General features: G+C 38.8%; 2 protein-coding genes across 6 annotated transcripts in view; one reads left to right on the top strand and one right to left on the bottom strand.

Moving 5' to 3' along the window:
- WRN (WRN RecQ like helicase) overlaps nucleotides 1–15,209 on the bottom strand; it is a 140,297-nt gene extending 125,088 nt beyond the window's left edge. For all 4 annotated transcript variants that reach the window (XM_032838141.1, XM_032838140.1, XM_032838142.1 and 1 more), the window contains exons 1-2: nucleotides 15,130–15,209; nucleotides 7,160–7,294 (exon numbers count right to left, since the gene is read on the bottom strand). The gene's annotated coding sequence lies outside the window, so the exon portion shown is untranslated. The remainder of the gene's footprint in view (nucleotides 1–7,159; nucleotides 7,295–15,129) is intronic.
- Nucleotides 15,210–15,668: 459 nt separating this feature from the next.
- The window catches only part of PURG (purine rich element binding protein G), a 37,226-nt gene continuing 29,910 nt past the window's right edge, over nucleotides 15,669–22,984 (top strand). Inside the window, exons 1-2 of one of the 2 annotated variants that reach the window (XM_032838146.1) lie at nucleotides 15,669–15,925; nucleotides 16,231–17,100. In XM_032838146.1, coding sequence (XP_032694037.1) covers nucleotides 16,237–17,100 — 864 coding nt within the window. In that variant the 5' untranslated portion in view covers nucleotides 15,669–15,925; nucleotides 16,231–16,236. The remainder of the gene's footprint in view (nucleotides 15,926–16,230; nucleotides 17,101–22,984) is intronic. The other variant, XM_032838145.1, reaches the window with a different exon arrangement.

Below are 22,984 nucleotides of genomic sequence, written 5' to 3'. Positions count from 1 at the left end.
GTAGAAAGTAATAAGAATGAATTAAAAAAGAAAGTGTCAATGACTTGTAAGATGGGATTAATAAGTATTAAAAAAAAAAAAACTAACACAACTTATAAAACCAAAGCAGCTTAAATGTTTCAGCAGTTCAATTTGGTTATCTATGCCCTAATTTTGTTTAGATTCTGTGAGTTTCACCTGTACAATTATGTTCTTTTTACTGAGAGGCAAATTCTAGTCACGAAGTCTTTCAAATTTAATCAACAATGCAATGAACTTTAAAAATTCTGGGTTTGCATAAAACTTCTAAAAGAAAACAGTTAACTTTTGGACATCAGTCTTAGCAATATTTTTGGGATCCGACTTCTCAGGCAGGGCAACAAAACCAAAAAACAAAACAAAAGAAAACAAAACCAAAAAACAATTAGGACTGCATCAAACAAAAAGCTTTTGCACAGTAAAAGGAAACCACCAACAAAACAAAAAGGCAACCTACTAAACAGAACAAGATATTTGCAAATGATATATCCAATAAAAGATTAATATTCAAAATATATAAAGAAATCATAGAAAAAAATCTGAATAAAAAAATGGGCAGAGGACCAGAATAGACATTTTTTCAAAGAAGACATACAAATGGCTAACAGACACATGAAAAGATGCTCAACATCAGTAATCATCCTGGAAATTCAAATCAAAATTTGAGATACTACCTTACATATGTCAGAATGGCTACTGACAAAAAGACAAGAAATAACAAATGTTAGCAAGGATATAAAGAAAAGGAAACACTTGTGCGCTGTTGATGGAAATGTAAATTGGTGTAGCCACCATAGAAAATAGTACAGAGTTTCCTCAAAAAATTAAAAATAGGTATACCAAACAATCTAGTAATTTCACTGCTGGGTATTTACCCCCCCAAAAAATGAAAACACTACTTCAAAACCACCTAGAACATTTTATTGTATATAATGTTTATTGCAGCATTATATACAATAGCCAAGACAGGGAAGCAACCTAAATGTCCACCTATAGGGGAATGGACAAAGAAGATATGGTATACAATGTAATACTACTCAGCCCAAAAAAAAAAAAAGAATGAAATCTCACCACCTGTGACAAAACGGATGGACCTAGTAGATATTTTGCTAGGTGAAATAAGTCAGAGAGACAAATCCTATATGATTTCCCTTATATGTGAAATCTGAGAAGCAAAACAAATGAACAAACAAAACCAAAACAAGACTCATAAACACAAAAAACAAAATGGTGGTTGCCAGAAGGAAAGGGGATTCAGGAACAGCCAAAATGGACAATGGGGATTAAGAGGTACAAACTTTCAGTTATAAAATAATTAAGTCAAGAAGATGAAAAGTACAGCATAGGGAATATAGTTAATAATACTGTAACAACTTTGTATGGCAACAGATGGTAACCACACTTATGGTGAACATTTCATTCTGTATATACAGTTGACCCTTGAACAACATAGGGGTTATGGGCACCAACCCACCACACAGTCAAAAATCCACCAATAATTTTTGACTCCCCAAAACTTAACTACTAATAGCTAACTGTTGATGGGCAGTCTTACTGATTTTATAAACAATTAATATGTATTTTTTTAGGGCACCTGAGTGGCTCAGTGGGTTAAGACTCTGCTTTCCGCTCAGGTCATGATCTCAGGGTCCTGGGATTGAGTCTCGAAGCAGGCTCCCTGGAGCCTGCTTCCCCTCCTCTCTCTGCCTGCCTCTCCACCTACTTGTGATCTCTCTCTCTCTGTCAAATAAATAAAATCTTTTTAAAAAATGTATTTTTTATGTTATATGCATAAAGTAAGTTAGAAAAACGAACATTTCATTAAGAAAATCATAAGGAGGGGTGCCTGGGTAGTTCAGTTTGTTAACCATCTGCCTTTGGCTCAGGTCATGATCCCAAGGTCCTGGGATGGAGCCCTCCATCGGGCTCCCTGCTCAGTGGGAAGCCTGCTTCTCCCTCTCCCACTCCCCCTGCTTGTGGTCCCTCTCTCACTGTCTCCCTCTATCTCTGTCAAACAAATAAAATCTTTAAAAAAAGAGAGAGAGAGAAAGAAAATCATAAAGAAAAGAAAATACATCTATAGTACTATGACTGAAAAACATTCATGTACAAGTGGACACATTCAATTCAAACCCATATTGTTCAAGAGTTAATTTTAAGTGTCAAATCACTATGTTGCACACCTGAAACTAGTAACATGTCAACTGTACTTCAAAAAATTCTGGGTTTGCTTTCTTTTAATTTATTATGTATTTTCTGAAAATATAACCTCATTCTTTTATCTACACTTACCAGTATACTAGCAACTACTTTTTTTTATTAGCAACTAGTTTATACACACACACACACACACACACACACACACCCAATCTATAACTTATTGTAGAAAATATAATTTATAAGGTATTCTGCATTGTTTTTGAGAATTCTTTCTATTTTTCAATGTACTAACAGGAATAGGAGGGGTTAGAGGAAAACAAAGAAGAACCAAAGAATCAGTGACAAAGCCCTCATTAAATCCCTAAATAAAGAGGCTTTCAAGACTTTCATTAATCTGTTGCTAGATTTCTGGTAATCTTAATTTCCTCGCAAATAACCCAGGCAAGCAAATTAGAAAAGCTAAATAAAACTACCTAGAGGATTTTTAAAAAATATTTTGTTTATTTATTTGACAGACAGAGATCACAAGTAGGCAGAGAGGCAGGCAGAGAGAGGGGGAAGCAGGCTCCCTGCTGAGCAGAGAACCCCACAAGGGGCTGGATCCCAGAACCAGAGATCAGGACCTGAGTGGAAGGCAGAGCCTTAACCCAGTGAACCACCCAAGCACCCCTCACCTAGAGCATTTGGTTTGGATAGTAAGTCACTGAAATTTGAAAAATAATAGGATGGGGTTTTTTTGAGATTACTTATTATAGATATCACCAAATGTTCCTAACTACCAAGTATTATATATGATTGATATTAATAAAGTATAAATAAATTTATATTAATAAAATCAACTGAAATAAAGTGTAAATGAAACCAATTAAATAAATATAATAAAATGCCATTAAAACACTAGCAACAGGGAAAAAAGATAAATGCCTCTCTTAATGCTGTGTCACTGTGAGAAGCCACACTGCCCATAAATCAGGAACACAACTTGACCTGAACTGAATCCATAGCTCAGTGAAATGCTTTATAACTGAATTTCACTATCCAACTGAATAATTCATTATTTTTAGTGAATTTCCTCTGTTCTCTAAGTAGCTACAGCCAGTCAGCTGAAATCAACCATTATAAACTGGGAAACTGTAGAGAAAGTTTTCGAGTAAGTCAATTTAAAACTTGCTTAGACTGCCTATTTTTTCTTTTATATTTATTACTGTTACTTCACATGGCCTGAGATGAAATTGTATAGGACTCATTATCAAGGGTACATTGATGGTTGCCCACCCACCATCCATTTCACCCAACACCCTTTTTATGGCCATAAATTTAATTTAGAACAGACCAGTTATTTACCCACAAAGGTAGCATGCTTCAGGAAAGCTGCCCTCACTCCTAGCTCCCACGGTAAACCCAACTGATCTACAAATAATCCCATTCCTTTTGACACAGTGATGATTCAGAAACTCAGGTTAAACTCAGGGCATTCCCCCAAATTTGCTTTAAGAATAAAATATACAGGGGCACCTGGGTGGCTCAGTGGTTAAGCCTCTGCCTTCAGCTCAGGTCATGATCTCAGGGTCCTGGGATCGAGCTCCGCATCAGGCTCCCTGCTAGGCGGGAAGCCTGCTTCTCCCTCTCCCTCTGCCTGCTGCTCTGCCTTGTGCTCTCTACCTCTCTGTCAAATAAATAAAATCTTTTCAGAAAATAAAAGAAAAGAATAAAATATACAGGGGCACCTGGGTGGCTCAGTTGGTTGGGCGTCTGCCTTCAGCTTGGGTCATGATTCTAGGGTCCTGGGATTGAGTCCCACATCAGGCTCCCTGCTCCAAGGGGAGCCTACTTCTCCTTCTCCCACTGCTGCTCCCACTGCTGCTCCCCCAGCTTATGTGCGTGCACGCTCTCAATCTCTCTCTCTCAGACAAATGAATTTTTAAAGAAAAAAAAAGAATAAAATATACTTTTTTTTTTTAGGTAATCTCCATACCCGACGTGGGGCCTGAGTTCATGACCCTGAAATCAAGAGTCACATGCTCTTCTGACTTGATTTAGGGGTGGGCAGGTACCCCTAAAATATGCAACTTAATTCAGGCCAATGAGACACAAAGAGGAGGGTTCCTCTAAAAAATACGTCTTGCAATGGTAAGAAATGCCCTCTGCTTGAGAATGTGAAGTCTGGGCCTTTTCCACCCATTTTGCCACTATAATGGAAGTCAGCTTGAGGAGAAAGCCAACTTAAATACAAAGCCAACATACAGAAGAAGGCAATGATGAGAATGGAGCCATAGTCAACAGACAAAATCAGTTTACTAGTGAGTCCTACCTCAGGCTTCAAGTTACATTTTAATAATAAATTTCCTCATTTTTTTAAGTCTGTTTGAAAGAAGTTTTCTGTTCCTACATTCTAAGTAATATACAAATATAAATGAAAATTAAATTGTCATTAATCCTTCCCTTTAATCTCTCATCTTAAAATAAATTATAAAGCTAAAATAGCCACACAAAGCATACAATAACAAAAGTTTCATAACTTGGTATATAATTTCAAAAACTTTAAAAATCAGAGTAAAAATCAAAAGTAACAGTAAATAGCAATTTAACAGAAACTTATAACAACTAAATGGGAGTAAAATTTAACTTCAGGATGCAAAGTTCTGCACTGCCTTGAAATGCAGCACTGCCACATAGAAAGAAAGAAATTCATGAATTTTATTTATTTACTTTTTTTGGAGGGGTCGGGAAGGACAGAGAGAGAGAGAGAGAGAGAATCCCAAGTAGGTTCCAAACCCTGCATAGAGCCCAACACAGGGCTGGATCCCACAACCCAAAGATCATGACCCAAGCCAAAATCAGGAGTCAGGTACTTAACTGAGTGAGTTGACCAGGAGCCCCAGAAAAATGCATAAATTTTACAACAAGATCAGTAAATATCAGAGAAAGAGTGAAAAATAAAAATGGAGACTGGGTAAAAAAGAAATTGGGAAATTAATATACAATTCCAAAAGCAACCGTAATTTTATCCAACGAAAATCTTTTGTAAGAACCTATCTCTTAAGACAGGGTGAGTATATATAAAATGAATAAAAGGAAATATCAGCAATTTTGTGATTATACAGCTCCTAGAAGGCAAAAGTTATCTTCCGTCCAACTATCTTTCTACTGTACTTCAATGCCTTCATTTTTTAAAAAATATTATTTACTTATCTAGGGGAGAGAGAGAGATGGAGGGAGGGGCAGAGGCAGAGAATCTTCAAGCAGACTCTCCACTAAGCACAGAGTTCAATGAAGGGCTCACTCTCACCACCCACAAGATCATGACCTGAGCCGACACCAAGAGCTGGACACCTGACTGAGCCAGCCACACGCCCCTTCAGCGACTTCATTTTATGAATGAATAGCAAAAGCAGATCAGGTTCCAGTAGGTGATGACACATGCAACATGTCAAAATTTCTAGGAGAAGCGTAAGAACTTCAGTATTTTGTTCAATGGCTTCTATTATTGCTACACACACTAGGAAGGTCCCATCCCTCTTTCTTCTTGGCTTCAAAGACCCTAAAGAGAAGGTGACTCTATGCCTTCCTCTGAAAAACTGGCCTATCAGACAAAATATGGAAGACATCATAAAATGTAGAGATAAGAACCTCAAAGTCTGAAACAAACAAAGGTTTGAAGTAGGCTCAGGAGAGAAGGTCACACTGGTTTCACTTATTTTGGGGAGAATATGAAATTACTCCAATTGTTTATTTTCCCATGAAGAAATTATTAAAAAGCCACCCTCTTTCTTAATTCTCCCATAAAATTAAGCATTTTCTCAAAAAAAAAAGAAAGAAAGAAAATAACCTTTAGAAAAGGCTGACTACTACTACTAACCAGTTTTTATAAGAGATAAGCGTAACTTTTACCAAAGAGTTAGTCTCAGGGCACCTGAGTGGCTTAGTTGGTAGAGCATGCAACTCTTGATTTAGGGTTATGAGTTCAAGCCCCATATTAGGCATGAAGCCTACTTAAAAAAAACAAGAACAAAAACCAAAGTCTCCTAAAATAAATAATTTTCCCCCAGTATCTCTACGGCAGGTAATTTACCTCTTCAATTAAAAGGAACAAATACTCTGACCGGATTCACAATAAGCGTACCAAATTAAGTACTTTTCTGTATATGAGCAAGAACCAATTAGAAAATATAATTTATACTTGAACTCAGTAACAGCAAAAATGACAACCTACTGAGAAATAAACCTAACATAAAATATATGAGACCCAATTAAAGACAACTAGAAAAGTCTACTAAGATATCCAAAAAGGGCTAGATAGGACACACTGAGCTCCTGGTCAGTTAGTCTCAAAATTATGTTAATTACATCAATATGCTCAAGAAGCAATACCAAGAAAAAAATGTCAACATGATTTTTCATCAAATCACACAGATTTATATTAAAGTTCTCTAGGAAGAGAAAATCCTCAGAAGTAGTAAATATTTTTTGAAAAATAAGACCAATAAGGGGAAGCTCACTCTAAATAGGAAATGGTACAAAACAATAGTAATTAAAATATGTGGAACTGGTATAAAAAGATATATATAAAACAAGAGAATAAAATATACCATGTTCAGAAACAGATCCATGTAAATACAGAAATTTCATATACAATAAAGGCATTTGCCGTCTTTATTTTTTTTTTAAGATTTTATTTATTTGTCAGAGAGTGCATAAGCAGAGGGAGTGGCAGGCAAAGGGAAAAGCAGGCTCCCTACTGAGCAAGGAGCAATATCTGGGACTTGATCAGAGGGTCTTGGGGGATCATGATCTGAGCCAAAGGCAGAAGTTCAACCAACTGAGGGACCCAGATGTCCCATTTCTCATTTTCAGAAAGAACAAAGTATTCAATGAATGAGGCCAACAAAACTGTCTATAATCCTGATATATCATTATCAGCAAAAATTTATAAGATTAATCATATACAATATATTTGCAAGAGAAGAAAAACTGGCCTTACCATTTTCAAAGACATTTCATAGAAGTTATCAGCATTTTAAACTGCATACCCTTCAAGCCACCAATGGTATCTATCCTATGGAAATACACGCACACATGGACCAAGATATATGCAAAGGATGTTCATTACATCAATCTGTAAGAGCAAAAATACAAGAAGCAATTAGTAAGGTAAAATTAATAGTTAAGTAAACAATGACATAACCATAAGATGGCATAGTAAGCAGTTAGTAAGAAAACAGAACTACATGTATTCAGATGACAAGTTCTATAACTTGTGCTAAGTCAAACAGGAAAAGCTAAGTGTCAACAGTAGTCACCATTTAAATTTCAAAATACAAAATGACATTCTGTGTACATATAAATGCAAAGAACAATCCAGGAGGATACATATCAGTTAATGGGGGCCCCTACAGGGAAAAGAATGAAACTGAAGTCAGGTATGTGAATGGAGAGTTTGAACATTCTATAGTTTGTTTCTCAAAAAGCATCTCTCTCTCTCTCCCCCGTCCTTCCTCCTCCCTCCAGTCTACCTCTTTCTTGCAATCTCAGAGTAAAAGAGCCTCTGTAAATAATGAAATCAATAATGATTTATAGCTTTCCAATCTGGGATCCTGAAGATAAACAAATTCTCACAGTTTTAGTAAAATCAAGAATGAGGGGGCAAAACTAGGCTGATTATCCTAATACTAGAAAAGAGCATAACAAAGCCATTTTGTCCAACCCACCACACCCCTAGTGTATAATAGCAAAGCACTTTCGAAGAGAATGACCTCATCACCAGTACCAGGAATGAAACCCAACTGTTTTAAGGTCGGGGGGCGGGGGACGTCCTATTCCACCTGCCACACAACTGACTCAGGGGCAGGAATTACAACCTAAGTCTCAGTTCTCTGGTCTCTATCCCTTGTCCATAACTATAAGATCCAAAGTGATCCTCAGGAGTCTCTTTCCATGGTATGGGAAGGGATGCTTTTGCTACTGCTACATATGAAGGAAGAAATATATTACCAGGGTGGATGCACACAGCCATCTTCCAACTATAAAAGAAATCACCCCGAAGGTAAAACACTTTCATGCCTTCTTTGTAGAAGAGGGTCAGGCATGGCCAGAAAAGTAGAGCCCTGACTGAACTTGCCTGCAGGCCACTCTATTTCAGGGTGTATCAATTAAGCAGGCCAGTAACCTTTCTTTGCTAAAGTCAACTTGACTTGGGTTTCTCAATATTTGCAATTAAAACATCCCTGCTGATGGGATGGAGTAAAATGCTACTTTTTGAACTGATTTTTTCAAGACTATATAGAATTCCATTTTCTCTATCTACCATAATTTATTTAACTATTCCCTATTGATGACAGGTGGCTTACAAATTTTATCACCAGTAACAGTCAATGAACACCCTTATGTGTATCTTTAGGCATTCATATTATTATTTCTATAGGATAGAAATATGATTTCTATATCCTAAATCGATGAAATTACTAAGTCACAGAAAACTCCTACTTCTCTGCCTGCCTTCTCACCAATAAATTATTCACAATCCTGAGAGAGAAGACAAGCCAAAGAAGACTACACAGAAAGCAGAAAAAAATTTCTACAGAAGCTGCACTATAATAAGCCTTTGGTGAAAGATTTCAAACTGACAACTAAGAAAAGATGCCATATGTCACCTGCCACTCTTATAAGAACACTTGGGTCAAAGAAAAGAAGTCCATGAAGGGCTTATGGGTTGACTATGAGCTGTAATATAACCATATGTAATTCAACATCTAACTTTTCAGGTTGGGTATAGATCAAGTTGGTGATATCTGAGTTGCATGTTAATGGACCATTATCATCACCATCAACATCAGTATTATGGCCATTTACATCTACATCCCACCTTTTTTTCCCCTCTACTTGTCCAAGGGCTTATAATCTTTGATGCAAAATTTCCAAAGAAGATAGTGCCTCTCAGTTTTCTGATTAGTTCTCCAATTACCTTACCTACGCCCTGCTCTACTCATCTGTTCCCATGGGGATGCCATGTCATTACCAATGACTGAATCCCTCTATAATCTCAATTCTAAGCATCTCATTCCCCAATCAACATCTCCTATTTTTCAAGTTCATTCCCTGTAGAAATTAAATTCAAACAATCCTCTGACTCAACTAGGACCTAAAATCTACTGGTCCTGCTACCTTTTCACTCTCCTTACCCCCAAGTAGTCCTTACTTCCCCCTTGACCAGTTTAAATTGCAAATTTTAACCACTATATAAAGTGGTTTAATATAACCACTTCTTTCATACTCCCTTAACTTCGCTGCCCATCTCTGGTTTCGTGTTTCTCTCCTATCAAAACTCTAACCCTGAATAAGAAAAATTCTCCGCCTACTCTGTGCCTATACCAATGCAGCTAAATGAATGCAGCATGTGAAAAACACAACCATGTTGACTGGTCTCACCTTAAATTTATGACCACCATCCTCAAGTGCACCCTCCAACTTCCTAGGAATTCTACAACTTTTCACTTACCTATTTACCATCCTCACCTTCATAGCTTTTCCTCTCTACTTAAACCCAACACATCTCCTCCCCATCCTCATTCTCAGCTCACACCTTGCTTCAGATTTCACTGAAAAGAAAAACAATTAAAAAAGAACTTCCATAGGTCCGTACCCTGTAGTTTAGTCACATAATTGTATCTATACCCATATACTCTGCCATGACGGTTAATTTTATTGTGTCAACTTGAATGGGCCACAATGTGCCCAGGTTTTCAGTTAACCATTATTCTGGGCATGTCTGTCAGAGTGTTTCTCGATGAGATTAGCATTTGAATTAGCAGACTACATACTGCAGATTGGTCTTCCTGGGTGAGCCTCGTCCAATCTGTAGAAGGCCTAAATAGAACAAAAAGGCTGAGTAAGAAAAATTCGCTCTCTGCTTGAACATATTCAATCTAGGTTATTAGTCTTTCATCTTCAGAATCAGACTTGGAATGAAACACATACCATGAGCTCTCCTGGTTCTCAGGCCTTCAGACTTGGACTAGAACTATGTCTTCAGCTCTCCTACATCTCCAATTTGCCAACTGCAGATTACGTGTGTGTGTGTGTATGTGTGTGTGTATAATATAGATAATATATAATAACATATAGTATATGTAATACACAATACATACAACATACACACATTATAGTATATGTCTCTCACAATAAGGAATTGGGAACTAGCCCATGCTACTAAGGAGGCTGAGAAATATATATACACATGGATATCAACATCGATATAGGTATCAGTATAGTGTGCGCGTGCACACAAACACACACATATATAGCCCATGTGCTACCATTCCTACTCAAGGGCATTTTTCCCCTCTCTCATGCATCACCAATTTTTCTCTTTCTACTTGTCTCCCAGAAAAGTCCCAAAGTCCCATCAGTATATACACATACTGCGATTTCTTCCATTTTTAAAACACACTCTTGGCTAACTACTCCATTCTTTTCCCCCTCGTTATAGAAAAACTACTCAAGAGAGTCATCTGTACCAGCAATTCCATTTCCATTTCTTCCACTGTCTCTTAAACTCACTATAACCACTCCATCCCACCAAAAGGGCTCATACCAAGGTACCAATGACTTTCATGTCACCAAATCCTACAGTCAATTCTCAGTCCTCATTTAGCTCACTACATCAGCAACATATGACACAATCAGTCACACCCACCTTCATAAAACACTTTATTAAACTTCTGTGACAACTCTGGATTCTCCACCTACATCAGTAAGAATTCCTGCTCAGTATCTTTTTTTTTTAAGATTCTATCCATTTACTTGATAGAGAAAGTGTACAAGCAGGGGGAGTGGAAGGCAGAAGAGGAGAGAGAAGTGGACTCCCCACCTAGCAGGGAGTCCAAGGCAGGGCTCCATCTCAGGAACCCAGGACCCTGGGATCATGACCTGAGCCGAACGTAGACGCCCAACTGACTCAGCCACCCAGGTGTCCCCTTTCTCAGTATCTTTTGCTGGTCCTTCCTTATTTCCCCAATCTCTAAACATCACGGCATTCTAGATTCAGGTTACACACCTTTTCATTCTCTTCTCTTTACATTTATTTCCTTGAAAATCACAACCTGATGGCTTTAAAATAATCTATAGCACACTGATGACTTCCAAACTTATAAAAACAGCCTGGCCCACTGCTCTGAACTTCAAACTTGTTTATCCAATTACTTACTATATACTTGATTTCTAATGGGCATATCATGTCAATATGTACAAAAATTTCCCCAAACTGCTCCTTTTATAAGTTAGAGTTCTCAGTAAGTGCACCTTCATCCTTCTGATTACTCAGGCCAAAAACCTTAGTCATCCTTGCCTCTTTCTTTCACACTTCACATCCAATCTATCAGCAAAAATTTTACCTTCAAAATAAAGCTGAATCTACCTTCTATCACCACCTTCACAACTAAAATCTTGGTTCAAACCACATTACTTCTTATCTCCTTGCCTCTACAATCTATTCCCAAAATAGTAGCCAAAATGATTCTGTTGAAAGATAATTCAATTTAAAGAATGATACACCATAACCAAGTGAGATTTATGCTAGGAACACAAGAGTGGTTCAACATAAAATCAATCAATGTAATGTATCACTTTAACAGAATGAGAGAAAAATACCACATAATCATCTCAATTAACACAAAAAAGGCATCTGAAAAATCCAACACCCTCTCATAATAAAAGAGACTCAAAAAACTGGGAGTGGAAGGAACTTCTTCAAAATGATAAAGGGCATTTATAAAAAACCCACAGCTAATACATTCAATGGTGAAAGACTGAAGTTTTCACTCTAAGAGCAAGACAAGACTAGTGAGCATATCAAAATGTGTATGATTGTTGAGTCACGATGCTATACCACTGAAATAAATTTACTATTATATATCAACCATCCTTTGATATAAAAAAGAATTATTTGGGGGGCACCTGGGTGGCTCAGTCGGTTAAGCATCTACCTTCAGCTCAAGTTATGATCCCAGAGTCCTAGGATCGAGCCCTACATTGGGCTCCCTGCTCAGCGGGGAGTCTGCTTCTCCCTCTCTCTGCGTGTAATTGCTTGCTCTCTCTCTCTCTCAAATAAATAAATAAGTAAATCTTTAAAAAAAAAAAATTCAGAATTATTTTTAAAAAGCAGGACAGGGATACTCACTTTCACCACTGCTATTCAACACTGTATTAGAAATTCTGGCCAGAGAAATTAGACATGAAAAACAAATAAATAAAAAGCATTCAAACTGGAAATGAAGTAAAACTCTCTCTATTCACAGATGACATGATGCTACATACAAAAATCCCAAAGAATCCACAAGAAACTTACTAGATCTATTAAGAAAATTTAGCAAAGTTGGCGGGTATATGATCAACACACAAAAGTCAGCTGTGTTTTATATACCAGCAATGAACAATCTGAAAGAAAATTATGAAAGTAATTTCATTTATAATAGCATCTAAAAGAACAAAATACTGGCACAAATTTATCCAAGGAGGTGAAAAACTTGTACAATGCCAAAACATTGCTGGAAAAAAAAATGTGAAGATACCAACTAACGGAGGGGTGCCTGGGTGGCTCAGTCAATTAAGCATCTGCCTTCAGCCCATGTCAGGATCTCGGGATCCTGGGATCAAGGCCCACATCAGGCTCCCTACTCAGTGGAGAGTCTGCTTCTCCCTCCCCCTTTGCCCCACCCCCCAGCTCGTGCTCTCTCGCTCTGTCAAATAGATAAAATCTTTAAAAAAAAAGAAAAAAGAGGAAGAAAATTATTTGGAGAAGATATGGAGAAATTGGAATCCTTGCAACATCGCTGGTTGAATATAAAACAGGGCCACCAATGTGTCTGTGCAGTTAGCTCCTCAACAAGCTAAACAGAATTATCATATGATCCAGCAAGTCCACTCCTAGGTATATACCCAAAAGAAATGAAACAGGAACTCAAGCAGATATCTGCAATGTCCAATGCAGAATCATTCACAACAGCCAAAAGTGGAAAAAACCCCAGTGTCCATCAACAGATAATTAGATAAAACATAGCATAATCACACAATGGAATATTATTCAGCCATAAAAAGTAATTAAGTTGATACATGGTACAACATGGATTAACCCTGAAAGCATTATGCTGATTAAAATAAGCCAGATGGGGGCGCCTGGGTGGCTCAGTGGGTTAAAGCCTCTGCCTTCAGCTCGGGTCATGATCCCAGGGTTCTGGGATAGAGCCCCATATCAGGCTCTCTGCTCTGCAGGGAGCCTGCTTCCTCCTCTCTCTGCCTGCCTCTCTGCCTACTTGTGATCTCTGTCTGCCAAATAAATAAATAAAATCTTTAAAAAAAAAAAAAAGAAAGAAATAAGCCAGATGCAAACACACAATTTTTTTAATTAATTAAAAACAAAAATAAAAATAAATTTAAGAGCCCTAATATTGTGATTCCAGAATAAGCAAATTCGTAAAATGAGATTATATTAGAGGTTACCAGGGGCTAGGCAGAGGGGGCAATAGGGAGTTACTGCTTAACTAACCAGTTAGTTAGAATTTGTTTGGGGTGAAAATTTTTAAAAATAGTGGTAATGAGAACACCTGGGTGGCTCAGTGGGATAAGCATCTGCCTTCCGCTTGGGTCATGGTCCCAGTGTCCTGGGATCGAGCCCAGCATCGAGCTCCCTGCTTAGCAGGAAGCCTGCTTCTCCCTCTCCCACTCCCCCTGCTTGTGTTCCCTCTCTTGCTGTCTCTGTCAAATAAATAAAATCTTTTTTTTTTTTTAAAACCATTCCAGTGATGGTGTTTCCCTGATAAAATTCTTCAACAGCCTCCCATCTCCCTCAGAATGAAAACCCAAATTTTCAAAATACCCTACCAGGTTCTACACTATCTGCCCCCTACTCTTTCCTGTCTGATTTTATCTCCTACAACTCTTTCCTATTTCATTCTGCTCTTACTGGTCTCCTCAGCTGCTCTATGAACACAAAAACAGGCTTCTTCAGGGCCTTTGCACCTTCTTTCCCCCAGATAGCCACAGATCTAGCTCTCCCATTTCCTTCAACTCTTTACTCAAAAATTACCTTTTGAGTGAGAACTTCCCTGACAAGCTACTATAAAACTGCAGCTCCCTACTCCCACCCACAGTCATCATCCCTCTTTATTACTCTTGAAAGGATTTTCACCTTCTGACATACTGGGCATTTAACTTACTGTCTATGTCTCTCCAAAATGTAAGGTCCAAAAGCAGAAAGATTTGTGCCCCTTTTGTTCAGTGTTGGTATCCCCAGAGCCTGGGGGAGTGCTCAATAAATATTTGAGAGTTAATAAAAGGAGACCACTATTCAATGACATCAAAATCTAAACTCCCCTACCCATCCCAATATCCCTATAAGTAGCATGCCAAATTATACAAAACCTGAAGTACCATGACTCTAAAGACCGCTAAAAAAGCATCCTAAGGATTTCATACCATAGGGACTGGTATTTTAACATACTCAAATCTATCCAGAAAACAACTCAGATTCAGCTGGGGGTGGGGGGGGGGGGATACGGATTAAACGATTTAAACTCAAGAAATCCAACTTAATTTGCTAAATTACACACAACAGTTTATCTCCCCTGACTCTGCTGTATAAATGGAGTGGCTCCACTTCTGCAGGAGTAAAGGCTGGATCCGAAGGGCACAATCCTAAGGCCCCACGACAGGCAACCGGTGGCACAAGATGAGGGAGGGAAGCTCTGGGCAGGCCAGCGGCAGGTGGCGGGGGGTGCCCTTTGCCTGTCTGCTCCGGAGGTGGAAAGGGGCAGAGGACACCCATTTCTAACGCACCTCCCACACACTGTCCAGAGGCCTGGTCTGCGGGACTGAGCACCTCCAATGCCGGAGAAGGCTGGAATGATCGAAAACCCGGGGTCTGGAGCTAGCTCAAACGGGGTGGAGAGGACACGTTACCCGGAGAAGAGACAGTTCAACCGGCCTCCTCTTTCAGCTGGATGACTCGGGAAGTGCCACAACAGCAGGGCCAGGACAGGTAGCAATTCTACAGACTTTATTCCCGCGCTGCGGAGCGCACGCCGCTGCGTCACGGCGCCCCCAACACACATCAGCTCTGGAAGGCGGACGCCCCGCCCCGTCGCCGTCCTCCGCTCCTGTGGCGCGGCAGTCCCGCCACCAAGCCCAGCTGGCTACGCGGCGCGCATGCGCAAAGCCCCTCGCTGCCGCTGAGTACTCCGGGAGGTGTAGTCTCTGTGCGGGCGCCGGTGGGCAGCCAGAGTTCTGCGTCCCGGCGGAACCTGGAGAAGTCTGAACACACTCGCCACCCCCGTCCTCATTCCCACCTTCACACCTGTCCAGTCACCTCGCACTTACGCTCCGTCCCCGCGCGCTGGGCTTCGGTCTCCGCGCGCCCGCAGGAAGAGCGCGAGACCTTCCCTTCAGCAGGCTGTGCTGGAGGAGGCGGGGTCCACGGCCCGCCCCCTGCCGCCACCCCCCCCTCCCCTCCCGGCGGGTATCGGGCCGGTGCCCGAAGAGAGGCGGCGGCCCCCGCAGCGGCCGCAGGAGGGGCGGCGGCGGCGGGCGCCGCAGGCGATGCCCCTGCCCGGCTGCTCCGGCGGGGGACGGTGCGAGCGGCGGCGGGGGAGCTGGCGGGGGGCAGCGGCTGCGGCGGCTGCAGCAGAGGGGCCGAGAGCTGGCGGCGGTGGCGGCGGTCGTGAAGGGCATCGGTAGCGGCGGTGATGGCAGTGTCGATGTGAGTGTTGGCTGACTGGGGTCCCCGGGGCTGCGCAGCCCGAGGCTGGCGGTCCGGCGGCGAGCGGGAGGCCGGGGCGGCGGAGGGATGCTATGTGCGCGGAGCAGAGCCGGGAGACGCCGCCTCTCGCCGCCGACGGTCGGGCAGAGGCTGGAGCCGGGGCTCTGCGGCTGCGGGCGCCTTGCACCGCGGCCCGGAGTGGGGGTCCCGGGCGGAGGCGGGGGCAGCGCAGGCCGAGGGGCGTCTGCGATTGTTCTCAACACCCCTCCCCCACCCCACCCCGTGTGTCTGTTTGTCACTTGCAGCTGAAGATGGAAAGAGCCAGGCGAAGGGGAGGCGGCGGCGGCCGCGGCCGCGGCGGCAAGAATGTAGGGGGCTCTGGCCTAAGCAAGAGTAGACTCTATCCCCAGGCCCAGCACTCCCACTACCCCCACTACGCGGCTTCAGCCACCCCTAATCAGGCTGGGGGCGCAGCCGAAATCCAGGAGCTGGCCTCCAAACGAGTGGACATCCAGAAAAAGAGGTTTTACCTAGACGTAAAGCAAAGCTCCCGGGGCCGGTTCCTAAAGATAGCCGAAGTCTGGATAGGGAGAGGCCGGCAGGACAATATCAGAAAGAGTAAACTGACTCTGTCCCTGTCTGTGGCAGCGGAGCTGAAGGACTGTCTAGGGGACTTCATCGAGCATTACGCCCACCTGGGCCTGAAAGGCCACCGGCAAGAGCATGGCCACGGCAAAGATCAAGCCTCCAGGAGGAGACAGAAGCACTCGGCACCCTCCCCACCTGTCTCTGTAGGGTCCGAAGAGCACCCTCATAGTGTCCTCAAAACAGACTACATAGAGAGGGACAATAGGAAGTATTATCTAGACCTAAAGGAAAATCAACGGGGTCGCTTCCTAAGAATTAGACAAACCATGATGCGAGGGACTGGCATGATAGGTTATTTTGGTCACAGTTTGGGCCAAGAACAGACTATTGTGCTCCCAGCACAAGGAATGATTGAGTTCCGTGATGCCTTGGTTCAGCTCATTGAAGACTATGGCGAAGGGGACATAGAAGAACGAAGAGGTGGAGATGATGACCCACTTGAACTCCCAGAGGGGACTTCTTTCAGAGTGGACAATAAAAGGTTCTACTTTGATGTGGGCTCTAATAAATATGGAATTTTCCTGAAGGTAAGTGAGGTGAGGCCACCTTACCGTAATACTATTACTGTTCCATTCAAAGCTTGGACAAGGTTTGGGGAGAATTTTATCAAGTATGAAGAAGAGATGAGGAAAATTTGCAACAGCCATAAAGAAAAGAGAATGGATGGCAGAAGGGCCAGTGGTGAAGAACAAGAATGCCTCGACTAGAGTGAAATTGAACTCCATCAGGCAAAATTTAAAATCATAAATTGGCTAAAAGTACTGATCCATAATCATTTGAAGAAGTTTTTCCTCTTTTTTTGGCCCTTTGGTATTAGTAATACCTCTGGTAGTATATACTTCAAGGAGTCTGATTCTCATGTTATACACAGAATATTATAATTCTTAAGGGAATTCCAACCTTCCCAGAGCTAAATAGTTCAGCTGCTTCACCTGCTCCAGACTATTGAAGTATGCAAATCAGCACAAAATGTGATACTCTGACCTTCTAAATACCATAACTTAAGATTTACATTGCACTATGACATGATCCCGAGAAAATATACATATACTTAATATGGAAGTGTGAATTTCTATTTAACAAGTTCCCCGAAAAAGTATTCCATCCCTATTTCATTAAAAGCTGCTAAGCTTACCTGTAGGGCAGTTACCACAGAAACGGAAATTGACCTCAAGTTATAGTATAAATATATTTCTTTATAAAAGTACATGTAGAAATATATTAGTTGTTCACTGGATGACTGAATATCAAAAGTACCATGAAAGAATTAAATCTTACAGTTATGATAGTATTCTATAATTTCAAATTTTGTGGTAACCCTGCAGTTGATAGTTGCCATATCAAAGCTGTGGGAGAGTTTTAATTGGTTATTCTAAACTAGTTGTAATCCCATCTTTACCTCTATTCACTATACCCTATATTTTTATTGACTTTCCAAAGTTTGAAGAATTACTTTTATGTCACTGTTGAGTGGGAGGCTTCATCCTATGGCTTTGCTATGGAAATCTTGGTGTTTTAGCCTTTCATGCTAATTTGAAGGTTGTGCGAGGTTTTTTCCCAAAATATATCATGGACTCAAGGTGTTATATTTTATGCTTCTTCTTTAGCACTATTTCAAAGGGGTTGGTGCACCAGTTAACTGATACAAAAATACATCTGTAATAATACATTTTAGTAGCACTTTTGCAATTGCTACCCTTAAAACCGTGTCAACACTTCCAATATAAACCTGGCTTTTACAGGTATTTTAATTCCAGAAAGAAAAAAAAAAATCTTTTTCTAAAAAGCATTTAGAATATAAATTTTCAGCCTGTGAAAATTATTTAAGGATTGGTTATAAACATATTTGAAAGGAAAATTCAGGCATTTTCCAAGGTGCTCTTTATGATACTTAAAAATAAGGTTTACTTTACACAAGACTCACCCATTTACCTGTATTAAAAATTACTTTCCAGGAAGTGCCACAGCAATTTTTCAACACCTAAGCAATTTTTAAACAAGTGGTTATAGTGTATATGTGTACCAACCCACCGTGTATTAACTGACTGGAATTTTATCTGTTGAGCTGCATTTTATTCTGATTGAAATTATTGTCTTTTATCTTGGCTTTATTCACCTCCCACACAATAAGTCCATATAATCATCTTTAAGAGCCAGACACTGATTTCAACCCCCAAATATAGCTCTCATTGATGAGAGCTGGCTGCATGGATTGAGATCAGAATGTAGCTCTCCTTTTATATGCTATAAGTAGTTCAAAATTATTTTAATAATTTTTTCCTTCAGCAGTTTGTCCCCAAATCCATTTAAGTAAGGTCACTAAGAGAACTTTGTGAGTTAAAAAAAGAATATTTCTGGCTTATCTTATTTCAAAACAAGCAATCAGTAACCCAGATATATATGCTGGTATTGGTTTTCAGATTGTATTTCACGTTTCCTCAAGTAGTATGAAGGAATCTCATTAGTTCATTATAATTGTGGACCATCTGGATTACTATGGAACAACTGAAGGTTAGAAGATAATGTTAGTACTAGAGTTAATAGCACATGGTGGGTGTTGAGACTCTAAAAGTAGCAAGGATCTTTAAGCAGTCCTAACTGTAAAATAACTATTGTAGACTTGATAAAAAGTAGTTCTTGGTATGAAGGAGTGATGTGCACTTGAATTACTGTACTACTGATTGTTATTGCTGCCCATCATAGTGCCTACTAATAATTATCAACCTGTCAGATTTTGGCAAACTGGAGTGATGAATGTTCCAGTATTCGAGTGTTCCTATCACTATTGCTATGACTATATACTCTTTCTTAAAACCTTCCCTCCTAAAATATTTATATCCATTAAATCTACATGATTTCTTTTTTGGTTTTAGTCTGATAAGATTTGAGTGTTTATGTCTATATATATACATATGTGTGTATATATACATATACACAATACTATGTCAGACTTAAAGATAAATATATTTAATTCATTGTATATAAATATTAATTTTGCATTAATTATTTAAGTCAAGAATTAGTTAAGTAACCAAATCTTCTACCTTGTATGTATACTTCAAAGTTATTACCGTCTCAAAGCTATAGATTGGTAGATGCATATATACCGGCAACTGAATATACATTAGAATCACTAAGCCTTCTGCCAGTCCTTTTGTTTCACTTTTTTATATGTATTCATTGAAAAATGAAATGTTATGATTTTTTGATACTTAAAATTCCCAATTATTCATTAGCCATAATCAAATAAGATCCAGTTCAAAACTCTGGTATTAGGACATGTATTGCCATGTATCTTATAAAATAAGCTACTATTTTTTCTGTGCAATATGCATTTTATTTATTGTCATTTGTAACATAAATGAAGCTGCAAGTGTACATGGTATTCTTCAAAATAATAGGATCCCGGCCTTGAGGATATTAAACTCTTAAGGCAGCTGGATGTTAGAAGTCAAAAAGTGAGCATTCAAGTTAGTAACCAAAATTACTAGTTCACTGTATAATTCTAAAACACTGATGATGTTTGCACATAATAACCCAAGTATAATGTGGTATAGACTCAAAACTGTAATAATATAAGCTAATAGTATGAGATTTGGAAACGGGTTCCTCATAATGGTTGGCAGTGTGCTCCTAGCAATTGAAAGCAACACTAATCTGTTGCTTATATGCAAAAGATGCAATTATAAAAGTATTAAAAGTTCTGCCACATTTTATAATTTTCCTTGTTAAAGCCCCAAACTGCCATGTCCCTTAAACTTGAGTCAAACACAAGCTTATTTGCACTAAAGAGCATGGCCAAAAAATAAACGACAGGGTGGAAAAGCTAGTTGGAACCTCTTGAAATAATTGGTTCTAATGGGAGAATTTCACATTTGTCTATTTGAAAGCTATATGGTCCAGGCAGACAATCTGTCAGTTCACTAATTTAATAATGCACTTTACCTTTTGTATATAGAAGATGTACATTTATGCCACTTGACAGGTGGGATGTGTTTCAATAACTATGTAGTTAGAATCTGTAGGGTGATCTCTTGCATGCAGACGTTTGTGTTGGAACTGCTATAATACAAGTTTCCATTAAATCAGTGTAATGGAGGAGGATAGAAGATGCTTTTGAAACAAGTCCCAATACATTTAACAAACACTTTTAAAGTAGAGTTCATATTTGTATTCTTAAGACCTAAAATCAATAAAAAAAGACATATTTCTAGCCCAGCTTAGTATTACAGTTGAGACTATATCTAGTTGAGACTCTTCATAATACCCTGAAAGTTGATTTTGGGAATTTGTGCAGACAAAAAAAAATTTTAATAATTCTGTTTCATTGTTGATGTGTGTTAAAATGACTAATGAAAAGACAGTAGTACATTATACTGTATTAGAATTAAAAGTATGGTTGGCTGATATGGCATCATTAAGAAAACACCCAGACTAAAGAAATAAAGTTTCAAATTAAGAAAATGCAAAGAGCCTAAGAACCATCGCTAAAATAAACGTAGTATTATTTCAAAATTTGCAGAACTAACTTTCACCAACCAAAAAGGGTATTGGGAAATTTAGCATATCCTTTCATCCTAAAAACTTCCTGAGATGTACATTTGAAAACTAGATAATTGTTGCTTAATAATAGGTTGTATGTACTTTACTAAGAAACACTGTGTACTAATAATTCATTGAGAATATGCTATATTTACTGCATTCATTTTATATATATGGATAAGAATACATTATATATAGTCATTCTATCTTAATATATTCATGTATTTATATTGTAATTTTGCAAATATTTTCAGTAAAATAAACATTTATCTGAGCTGCACAATTTGAAGAGGATGAAATTGGAATACACCCTCAGAAACTCATTTTTAATAAGCAGCTACCATTGAAAGTTGATGTATGTACTATCACTCCTTTAGATTTTGTCGTATGGTTTATTTTAATATTTAAGTGACTAGGACTTAATTTGAACTTTTAATGGTGTTCTGAAAATAATTTTTATAAGTGTGAGATATTTTTCCCCTGCTTATTTCAAAATGCCTTTCATTGGAACTATTTATAAAATCCTATTCCAAGCTTTATGTAAGGGCTTGGCTTAGTCACCACATAGTTTGAAGTCTGTCTTTACCAAAACACCAAACATCTTTGGCAGGATAAAATCTAAAGTAAACCACAAAGAGAAGTTAAAATTGATTCTATGCCAACAAAATAATACAGGTACAATTTTTAACACTGCCAAATAAGGTTCTTAAAGTCCTTCTGAAGTTTTCTTAAAGATTTCTTGAATTTCTTAGAGATATGGTGGCTAATGGCTAATCCATCAGAAGAGAATAAGGATGTTAGTATGCTGGTGAGACAATCCATAGTCCACAGTGCTGTAGCAATGAGGTACAGGGAAAATGTTTTTTCCCAAGCTAAGGTCATGCAAAATTTGAATTTTTAGATCACAGTTACTATCAGAAAGTAAATATAACAAAATTTAGGTAGGTGGATCTTGGGAAAACAATATATGCGTTAGTATACTTTCTTGTATATTGTAAAAAAATTAGTCTTTTTTTCTTAATTTGACATGATTGTTAAAATTAATTTTAGTAGTGGTTTTTTAATCAATATTTTTGAATAGGGAAAACATATATATGGTACAAATTTAAATGCTACAGTTAGTGAAAAATAACCAATGTTAACCAATTTCTTGTGTATCCTTCTAGAGTTACTCTGAATATACAAGCATATGTGTATATACATATATTCTTTTTGCACATCCAAATGAAAATATATACACTATCCTGTACCTAGTAATATCAATTTTAGATCTGTCATTTTAAATGATTTTTTTTCCCTTTTATTCAGATACCATACTTGATCTAGTTAACATAGCACTTAATTTGAACTGTATTATTACCAAGGGAACCTCAAGGAAATTTTGAATGAATCCCATTGATATTTACTTAAAATGCAAATATATGTATATATTAATTTAAAATGTATAAATATTTAATTTCCCTTCCCTATCCCTAACCACCTTGCCCCTCCTGTCTTCCCATCTTCCTTCCCACAGAAGAGTATTGGTCTTTTTCCTGAAGTAATAAGGTTCAGGACTGGCAGGATATTAAGCTATTTTACCAAGTGTTATTTTATCTTAACTGTGTTCTCCAATGAAAAAAACCCGTATTTAAAAGCTTTAACAAATTATCACTTTTAGTCAAGTTTTACTAACTCTGATATTATCTCATTTTTATCCAAAGACCTTGACATTATGAGAGCAGATGAGCACTAGAACTATAGTGGAAGTTTATGCTATGACTGTTGAAATCTTTTGATTTGTTAACATGAGCTTTCTCTTTATGATGATAAGGTTATTAATGAATAATGCCTTTAGCAACTTAGTCAAATCCAGCCCTACACAAAAGG

Source organism: Lontra canadensis, unplaced genomic scaffold (genome assembly GCF_010015895.1).
Source record: "Lontra canadensis isolate GAN:19392208 unplaced genomic scaffold, GSC_riverotter_1.0 scaffold102, whole genome shotgun sequence".
Taxonomy (NCBI): Eukaryota; Metazoa; Chordata; class Mammalia; order Carnivora; family Mustelidae; genus Lontra; species Lontra canadensis.
Note: the sequence above shows the minus strand (reverse complement) of the source record. Positions and strands in the feature narration are given on the sequence as shown.